This window comes from Seriola lalandi, unplaced genomic scaffold (assembly GCF_002814215.2).
Source record: "Seriola lalandi dorsalis isolate HSWRI2012SDOR001 ecotype SW California unplaced genomic scaffold, Sedor1 jcf7180002054572, whole genome shotgun sequence".
NCBI lineage: Eukaryota > Metazoa > Chordata > Actinopteri > Carangiformes > Carangidae > Seriola > Seriola lalandi.
Genome location: NW_019525125.1, coordinates 849218 through 860019, shown reverse-complemented (window position 1 = coordinate 860019; position 10802 = coordinate 849218). Strand labels below are relative to the sequence as shown.

At 40.3% G+C, this 10802-nt stretch overlaps 1 protein-coding gene across 1 annotated transcript in view; it reads right to left on the bottom strand.

The window, feature by feature from the left end:
- The window catches only part of castor1 (cytosolic arginine sensor for mTORC1 subunit 1), a 19755-nt gene extending 9336 nt beyond the window's left edge, over positions 1 to 10419 (bottom strand). The window contains exons 1-2 of the mRNA XM_023417121.2: positions 10115 to 10419; positions 3670 to 3740 (exon numbers count right to left, since the gene is read on the bottom strand). Coding sequence (XP_023272889.1) covers positions 3670 to 3740; positions 10115 to 10227 — 184 coding nt within the window. The 5' untranslated portion in view covers positions 10228 to 10419. The remainder of the gene's footprint in view (positions 1 to 3669; positions 3741 to 10114) is intronic.
- Positions 10420 to 10802: the final 383 nt, after the last annotated feature.

Genomic DNA, 10802 nt, shown 5'->3' with positions numbered 1-10802 from the left:
TTATGTATAGTATGCATACATAAAGTCTAATGTATCATTGTGAACAGTTAGCAGTGATTTGGTCATTTGCAGATCAAAGAAGATAAGACATTTTTTTAAATTACTGAAAAATAAGTGCTTTTAGACACCTAGGTTACTGTTTCAACGGCGTTTCAATAAATACATCTTAATGTGCAGCAGGTCATTTATATACTGTTTTACTCCATCCCATCTTTTACACACAGGGGTCAGTTTACTTGCGATAGAGAGAGTCAACCTGCAAAAACAGCTGCATAATGTCTTTTGTGGCTCTGGACAGGGAGAACAGAACATGTGCATTATAAACTGCTGGCATGGAGTTTGAAAGATAAGGAAATTTAACTGGCAGACAAGATCTGATGAAATATGCTAGTGGATTGCATTATGGGAAATGCAGGATACAGTATTTTTGGACTCTGACTCATGGTAGGGACTTAAAAAAAAAACAAAACTCATGATATCTATCTATATAAACCAGGCCAAGCCTCCACCAATTCTGACAATCTGTTTTTTTAATCTGTCTCTTGCCAGTCCCATGTTTTTATGTAAGTCAAACACTGAAACGCTTAAGTATCCCTTTAATTCAGAGGCCTAGATGTCGTTTGACTTTCAAGTCACCCAATCTGTGCTTACTGAAGGAATTTATTCCATCTCCATTATGTTACCACAAGAGAAATTGGTTTAATATACTTAAAAAGAAGAACAAAGAAACCAATTGAGTGAAATAATGGTGCAACTGCCACATTAATAAACAAACAAACAAATAGATATTCCCACAAGGAGGAGCTTGTTTTGCTAGTATGTTGAGTGCTTTTCAAAACTGGTAAACACAGGAGGATGGCAGCATACTTGGAATCACCATTGCAGACACTGCTAGTATCAGCTTTACATGATATGCGAGTATACAACACCAAACAAGACAGAGCACTAAAAAAAGACAAATCATCCATGCCATAACTTAAACAGTTTCATCTATGTTAAAACCAAAATAGAAATACTGTAAAATGATTCATTCATATGTCAAAAAAAAAAAAAAAAAAAAAAAAAAAGCATGACAGCAGATGCTAAACACAGCCATACTAGGCCAGTGATGCAGAACAGCAGTGACAAGCTAAAACAGAACTACCAGGGATGTGACAGATGTACATATAATCCATGGCGTGGTGTCACACAACCAGCATTTCTACAAGCAATTACAGCTGTGATTTAGTAGCTTCAGAATAAAAGCCCTATGCACCTCGTCACAACTTTACATTACTGGTGAAGTATCTTTATATACGTGAAAGGTGTAAACTGTGAGAGAGCTTCCTGTTGTTTGCTGCTCAGTACAACATATACCCCCACCACCACCTCCTCTCTCTTCCTTCACCAAGGAGACCTAAAACACACCTGCTATTTATACCGCCTGGCTATACAAGTAAATGTTATGCTCAGGAGAGGCCAACAGCACCTACACCACCGCAAGATGTTTCATCGTAAAGTGTGACCTGATACCGGTGCATTAATGTGTTCAGAAGTGCGGCTCCGAGTAGGTGGTATGGAAGGGTCAAAGTTCAAATGGGGTGATCATTCAGATGTGGCTATGACATCCTGAGGCTCTGAGCCAAACTGGAACAGCAGGATATTTCACTCTTTGTGCTATAATAAAAGCAACGTTGAGGCAGCTACCTGGGAAACAGGTGTCTATCCAGGAAGTAAACACCAAGTTGTAAGAAAGAAATACTGGGGTGATGACTTAAAGAGATGTACACCCGAACCTTTCATCACTTAAAAACGTTTATAAGAATAATACAGAGCAAACTTCTGAATACTGACTAGGAGGATATACTTTCCTTGCATGTTTGAGATGCATCTTCATTTGAAGTTTCAGAAACCTTCAGATGAGGCACAAAATGTTTTGGCTAGAGTTTCATTACCATTCAGCTAACTAAAAACATTACCAAATTGTGTCTACCTCCTGCAGTGAATACCCTATTTTCTTCTTTTTTTTTTTTATTTACTCCCCTTCAAAGGGCCACTGTTCTGGTTGGCATATTTTATCACAGACAGCCCCTTGTGGCTTCCATACACCAGCTTTCACCTCTTAAAATAGGCACTCAGTTAGAAGGAGAGTGAAGGGGACAGAGAGAGAAACAGAGCACCCACAGGCGATATATGCCTTTTACAACTACATCTGTGTAAAAAGGACAAGACAAAAATGGCTGGATGATGAGTGGATGGGACAAGAACATGTACACAGAAAGTTATATTGTTCACTCTGTCCCAACAGTATAGTCTGGAGGTAAAGCACTGATAGGAACAATAATCGTCTAACAAGTGTATAAAAAATATTTTAAAAAAAAAGTAATGTCTTAAACAGTCAGAAAGTTACTCCGTCAAAAAACATGAAAACAATAAATTCAAAAGTAATTAAAGGAAAAATAGAAACAATTGCTCACATTTTGAGAAGTTCTAAATATTTATCATTGAGTCATTGCTTAAAAAATATTGATCACAGATGAAGTCCACCCCCCGGGACACTCAAAAAGTGTTTTTGTGTGTCGACTTGCACAATATCTACTGGTGTTTTTACTTGTGTGTCTGTAAATATGCACTCAAGTCCCTACAAGTTGTTTAATCAGGGTTTTTAATCCATAAGTGCTGCTTGGAAACAGTTTTTCCATAATGCTGCACTTGACCTTTGTACGTCAGAAGCAGCAAATAGTAGCAGCTTCAAACTGCACTCTTATTATCCTCCAACCCTCTCTGTGTTTGATGCTTTATACCACAGGGATGAGAGGGGTAACAGGTCTAACAACAGTGAGTCCAGCCTTCTCTGGACAAAACTCCCATTCGCTTTATTAGAGAGAAATTTCACACTTTCCCACCAGTGAAAATACTCAATACAGGAAGCTGGAAGTAAAGCAGATCTACATTCTGTATTTCAGAAAATAGCTACTTCATTTAAAATCACAAGACGTATTTTTCTTCTACAGCTTTTTTTCCCTATGTTTTATGGTTGTCTACACCCATCCTACCGCATGAGGTCTGTGAGGGGAACAAGGAAGGAAGGAAGTAACATTGTAGTGGTAAAACAACAGAATGTTGTGGCCCAATTCAAAACGACATACTAGTTCTGACCCTGTTTTGAGTATGTAGCATTTTCATGCAGACAAAGTTGTGTTGTTGGGCCCTGGAGGAGCAACTCGCAACAAACTGATAAATGCTAGAACAAACTGTGCGCAATGGTACAGCGCCATCAGCCAAGTCCCCTTTCTTCTCATCTCCATGAAAATTCCAGAAAAAAAAAAAAAAAAACCATTCTGCCTTCTGTTTGTTAAAACAGCACTCCAACTATTTAGTATCGTACTTCAATACAGTTTCAATACACTTTTAGTCCCTATAAAATTGCTGGATCCTGTAGTTCCCATGCTGTAAATCCATAGCGTCTTTTCTAGATCTTCCCTGTCTGGTAATGTGCATATCCTTCGTACATCATCACATCATTTTCTGTTAGTGCAAAATATTATAGTTCATATATTGCTTGTATTCTAACTGCCTAACACTAGACTATATAGATTAGTGTATGTTGTATACTTTATAGTATCAATATTTAGTGTACAAATGGGACTAGAGTGGTCGGAGTGTGGAAGGACAAAAGATGTGTTTTACCTTTGAATCCTTCCTCATCAAGGACAACTGTGTAGTTCTCCGGTGTCTCTGTCAGACTGAAAAACTTGCATCTGAAACAGGAGAGGAAGTACAGATGAAGAAAGGCCTACAGTTGGAAGTTGAGAAAACATGAGGGCAGTTGACAAAAAAACTTCATATTCATATTAACAGTTAGCAAGAATCAAGTAAAAGGGCTTCTCCAAAATGTCCACAGGGTTCAGGACTGGCTGTAACTCAGTTAGTGCAGGTCCTAGTTCAGCATTATGTCAGCATTGCTGCTGCTTTGTCTACAGCAAATGGTGGGTAACACATGAGTAACACATCAAGCCTGGGCACTACTGAAGTTACCAACTGCTGCATTTAAAAAAAGACTGAACATTACTATTCTAGATGTGATGAAATGCAAGTTCAGAATTCATGGGATTGTATACATCTGCATCTGCCATGAAAATCAAGTTCATAACTTGCTGAAACTTCTCTGCTCCAGAACCACTGAGGTCTGCATTATGCAAGCTTTAAGAAGCCACCAATGCTCCATTTGCAATTTCTTTTGCAAGTTTTTTCTTTTTACCTTGTTCTAAAAAAGGAGCCACTTGGGTTTAATATTTGAAAAGACAGTGCAGTTTTGCCAACTGATACAGTCCACTGGGGTTAAAAATTTACAAAGAAAAGGAAAAAAAAAAGACTAGATGGTACAAAGTTGATTTTATTTTTGATCTTGCTCTCTACAAAACAGATCCTTTAAATTACATGACACAATTTACTTTACTTTTTCTCTCAAAGTTTGGTATCTGTGTCTTCATCAGGCTTGGGGCCAAAAGCATTTGCTTTCAAAGGGTGTTGCTTGGTCTGGCCACACTGCTCAGTTCTTTTGAATGTTGTCTTTGTGAAATGTTGAAAAAAGGGTAGCAGGGGTGTAAGGGGAAAAAAAAGCAAAAAAGTTTGTTGAGGAAAGAACTGGGCAGTGAAACACATTTTCTTGGACTACTTCAGTTTTCGAGGCTAATATACTTAAAATCAAGTTTCTATATTGGACAAATTTCTCTTGTTCTACATCCAATAAAATATCTGTGTTGTAACAGAGAAAAACAAGGACTGGGATAGAAACTGTTTGGTGAGCTGTAGGCAGAGAGAACTGATTACTGTGTAATTTAAGAGACGGACTGGCCCTGCAGCCTATTGTTCAACTTGGGCATTAATGGTGACTTGGACAAGACAAACCTGTGTACAGTCTTCACTGGCCAGTCCAGACCTAAGCATTTTAGATTTTTTAGAGCCACATATTTTTGTCTGAATCCGACCCAAGGCCAAGAGAGGAGTAACCTTGCCTGACCCAAATCCACAGGCATTCTGTTTTTTATGTCTGAACCCAAACCGAGCCCGATGCATTTAGTATAAGCTGAAATACTGAGTTTTCATTACCCTGTCGTGCAGTTGTTACCATGGTCACAGCTTGCCTGTTTATCCTGATTACACGTGTGGGCACCCAGTAAATGGCCATCAAAAGGCCAATGTGACCGAACTCGAACATAATTTCTACATTTTTTTTCCAAACTCAGCCAAAATCATTGGATCCTGTTGGGTCCTATCAGGCGGTATTTCAAATTAATTCTGCAACTATGGTGCCAATTGGAATCAAGCTCCGATTTGAATCTCTGACAAGCTTCTTCTTCATAGCAATGGTGGCTGGGGCTCATCACGGGTATTGCAGTATTTAAAGCTGTTCGATATCAACAGGTTATAATTAGGATTTACCATTCTTATGGTGAGGAACACGCAGGATATCAGTTAAAGAGAACTTTCAAAATTACTTCTGTAACCAATGACTCACCCCACTTTGCAACTCTAGTAAGGCAAACCAGACAAATTGTAAGGGTATCATTATGCTGTTTCCTATTTCATGCTAACTTTGTAATTTGGGCAGTTAGGTCAGTATTACATACATATCAAGCCGAATGCAGCTTCAAAAACAGATGTGTGACTTTTCTTTGCACATACATCAAAGTGAGACAGCAAAAGACAAAATTCAGGCTTTCTGAGAGGATGTCCACTAATACAAGTAGATAGAAAAAATACAAAATACGAACTGCAATACGGCATGAAGCAACCAAGCGAAAGCCTTTGCCCTTTAATAATTCTTAGTAAGGTTTTTAGCTAGCTTTTGCTAGAAAGATGCTATGAGCAATTTTTGAATCACTGAATCCCTAAAAAGGGAGTGCTACATGTTCCTGTTTTCTTAAAACGTCTCATTGTAGATCCACCTTCCTCTTCCTCTGCTTATCAGTCAGCTGGGGCTATTACAGTAGAAGCCTGGTTGAGACCGCTAAACTCCTGACTCAGCAAAAACTAATCCCTCGCATGAGATGGGACAATCACGCCACAGAGAGACAAAGAGAGGGAACACTGTAATACTAACTACCAGCTGTGCTAGCAAGCTCAGCCAGCCCATTGTGTTATAATACCCCCCTCATTTCCTGTTGACCCTTCACCTTCCCCAGCTTGCAGTTTCCTGCAGGTAGTGTGTGCCAAGCATCTATCCTGAAAGTGGAAATGATCAAGTGCAGAGCTTTATCACATGGCATGCTTTTTTTTTGAAGGCCCTTATATTACACCTGCAAGGCTGCCAAACCTCAGCAACATAATGGTCGTGTGCTGTCAAACAACCTGAGGCAAATCTATCTGCAAGACAACTGTGCTTGTTTGATTTCCTGTTTGTGAAGTACAGACAACACAGATACGCTTTGTTACAGAATACTGACAAGCACACTGGAAAATTAATTTTGCTGTTATACTGACTATTAAATCCCTTTTTCACTCTAACAGTCTATAGAAGATTGCATTTACCTACAATCAGTACAACCCATGGGCTTCCAATGAAATCAAGAGGAAAAGAAAACTTGATATCTCTTGTTGCAAAATGAAAAATCTTCCTATTTCCATCCAATAACTGAATTTTGTTATGTATCATCTAGTAGAATAAATGCATGTAGAGATATGACAAAAATGTAGGTCCAGGAAATCATGTGATATCTCCCCACAGCAGAGCTTTTTGCCCTCGCCCTTCGATCTACCCTTGTCTCCACATAAACACACAGAAAACCAGACAAGTAGAGGACAAATACAGCCTAAAGGAAACACAGTATCTAAGGGTCGGGTTAAGCTCAGTATGTACAACATATTGTCATATTTAATAATTGACTACCGTGTTATTCATCAAGTAGAATCCCTGAACATTTGCAAGTTTCATCTTTCTAATGTGAGAAATTGTTGCCTTTCTTTGATTTAGATGACTTGTAACTTTTTTGGACTATTGTGTCCTTAGGCTGTTGGGTATATCTAATCATTTTTGGACAGACCTTTTGGATCGACTCAATGATGACCTGACTAATTGAACACATTTCTACAGCACTCCGTTACAATGACACATAGCCTATGTGCGATCACGGGTGGTAATGAGTTCGAAAAACAAGCTCTCTCTATTGAAGCATAAAGGAACATGAAGAGGAAGAGACAGAAAATAACCAAAGGAAAGCAACAGGTAGCCAGGGAGAGGCCAAGTGGGGAAGATGAAAACCAAGCACACAAGAGTCTGGACTTTGATCCGGCAGCACAAAACAACGAGTGGTAGCGGTGGTGAGGGAGTGAGGGTTGGCGGTGGTGGGGCGTCTGCAACTGATGCTCCAGCTGAGGAAACATGATAAGAGCGGAGCAAACTGATGTTGTTCAAGTGTGGGGTGAGCCTTGAGCTATCTCAGGCCCATCGTCAAGGGGACCTTCACAGCTTCCTACGAACTGATCACTAGCGTTCTCATGGGCTCCACTTTTTCTTTTTTTTTTTAGAACAATGGGGAAGTTTTTTTTGTTTGTTTTTTTTTAAATCCTTGCTTGTTATTACAAGTGGGGGAGAAATGGGGAAATGGGAGGGGGTGGTCTTGTGTATATAAGGGGGAGCGAGAGCCCCAACCTTGACAGATCACTGAAGCAGACAAGTGGAAAACTCCCCACTGGGTTTCTGGCTCAGCTCAGGCATTGTTCCAGCCCATGCTCTCGTTAGTGAGCCGCCAAAGAGAAGAAAGGAGGACTGTGTGGAGCCTGCAGGGCTTAATCCACAATACAGCAATACTCATAAATTGGGCCGATACTGAGATTTTATTATTACCACACCCATAGACTCCAAACAACAACTAAAGACAATACAAGACTACAAACTGCTCGCAAGTCCAATGGTCCATTTTTTCTCCTTTGGTGGGAGGATTCATTCAATTGGGTATTTAGTAGAATCTAATAATACATAGCTGAGATAGTAATCCATACACTTTTTGCAAGAGTGCATGAAGATACAAAGACAAATTCCCTCATTTAATATCTAGCATATAACCCCTCCAACTACACAGCGTTATGCATGCATGGGGCTAGCCTAGCCTTATGCATGATCTAAACTTAATACTAAACTTTAAAAAAAAAAAAAAAAAGTCCTCACTTTTTAAAGCGTTTGAGTTTTCTCATATGGTTACACTGCTGATCACATGTAGTCTCAACAACGACAAACACAACTGACTTTCACAGATTAAGAGTGTAGCTGATAGTAGGCATGCTGTGGCTCATCAAATAAGGGTCCTTATTCCTAGGCAAGGCAAAGATGATCCTCTGACTACTTTTAACGTACAGCTGTGTTTGATGATGTTGGAGGAAAATCTACCTATCTACAATTTAGGACAACCCTGGCTCCTAGAAGTGATTACCTCCTTAGAACTCTGCTCAGTACTGCTTTCAAATCACTTTGCATGGGGAGTTGTTCTCTAATGAATGGCAGGGGCCTGAAAGAGGGAGGTGGCAAAAACCAACCCGAGGCAATCAGGCTTGTTTTTGCTCCACGATTGTTTTAAGTTGCAATGAACTCAATCTTCTCCACCGCTCCCCATTGCCTACAGTTTGACCAAAGACACACAAATAAACTCCCAGCTCACAAAAAGAACAGGAAAAATGAAGCAAGACACATGCACGCCACAGCATGATGACATAACTCAAAAGCATTCACAACAACAAACTGTAAAACAGAGAAGCCAGCTAATCCAAGGAAGTGCAGCCTGCATGCTTTTTCTGCTTCATTCTGGGCTCTGCCTACTTTGTTTTATTTCCAGACTTTGAATGTGTCACAGAGCCTGTCCAAATGAAAATGTAGGCTCACACTTTTGAAATAAAATACTGACACAATCTGGACACAGTTCTTGATCGTTAGTAGAACTCATTATGAACTTGTCGGGCCGTAGAAATACTGATGCATTACAGTACGCATGTGTATTACTCTCAGTGAATAGTTATTTACTTAATATACAAGTTTATAAGGTGTTGGTAGTCATCATGACACAGTGTGACTAATACGGACATGTCAAGGCCTATTGTGTTGCCCAATACTCTGACGCAAATAAGTGCTGATGGACGCGGCTAGGCATGAAAAGTAGTGAAGCGTTTGACAGACAAATATATGAGATTTATATATGATTGCTTTAAGTCAGGTGACAACATATTTACAAGAAGTGTTTACCAGGATCATGATTCCATCATGCAGGCATAGGGTAGTCCTGTTACATAGATAACTGATTATTAGAGGACTGTTCTGTACACACAGGATGCTTATGATAAGCAAATCCTTGAGGACAGTATGATAACTAGACCTCAGACATCACACAGCACAAATGCGAAGAGAGGAGGTAATATCTTCCCTGACTTTCGCTTACACCTTCTTTGTCACTTGACACGAGAGCGGTAGCTGAGGCACTGCCCGGCCTATATCACAGGCAACTTGGAAGACAGATGTTGAGCTCTTCTTCTAGCCATGCAAATGTGGGGCAGGCAGAGCAATAAACAATTACATAACAATGAGAGGATATCCAGGGATTAACTGAAAACGGGCACTGATGCCAACATGAGATCCGGACAACTTGCAAACTGGATGCTGGTTTTGGGTGGAGGAGGTCATGGGTCAAGTCTGTGCTGGAGAAACAGGATCCCCACCAAAATATAGTGGAGGGGAACTACATCTTTTTAAGACCTTTGGTCAATGCTGAGTAGAAGCAGCATGCATTAAAAGGCAGTCATGCATGCATTTTACGGTATTACAAAATAAATGCATATTGACATATTCGAATGCTGTAGGTCTTTGTGCAAAAATCAGCTAGTTATCGTCACTGTGAGAACACACTCTAAAGGAATATCATATTTTGGCTGACGTGGTTAAATATCAGTCCTAAACTACCACAATTCCCTAAAGTTACATGCATTGCACTAGCTTTATCATTCATGGAGTCAGAGGAGGGCATGCACAGGCAAATAATGGATCGGTCCACCCAATGAATGAAGAGGCGCTGTGGGTTATCTCATATATCCGTATTGGATTACGAGGCTGATTCACACCGATGACACAAACTCAACTCTGTCTTCTTACCGTGTCCTGTTCCGGAGAAAGATCAGTTTTATCAGGGGGTGTGTGAAATTCACCAGCCCATTCTTGGATATGCTGGTGACCCGTAGCCTGTGGTCCAGTATGTGCAAGTCCATATTCTCGATAGCGAGCAGTGGTGTCTCCTGTGTATGTGTGCATGCGGCGGAGAAAACGCCTCTCTAGCTGAGCGATATCATTCAAATGTTAAATATAGGCCCGGGTGATGAGCATTACCGACGAATAGGACCACCTCGTCCCGCTGCGCTTGTCTCACAAGACGACAAACACCCGAGGCAATCCGACTCCAGCCCCGCTGAACTACTGTATATTCAAATAAAAGGGACAGCCCCAGATATGACACGCCCCCTCCTCTTAAAGCTACAGGTTTAAAATGCTAAATTAACGTCTGGCACATGCAGAGGGTGGTCTACTAAGATAGAAGCAGAAATCTGAGTTCCGATTTTGTCCTCCAAAATAAAAGTGAGGGAACATTATGATAGGTGTGTGGCCAAAAGTATCAAAGACCTGCCCACTTGCATTTCTAGGGCTGCTGATTTTCTTATTTCTTATTACCTAGTTTTCATCTTACAAACCCAAACCGGGAATGGGTATCACTGTTTTAGACAAATGTATGCTTCAAGCAATCCGGCAAGACTGGTGAAAGCCCTCTACCAAATATGCAAACAAAGAT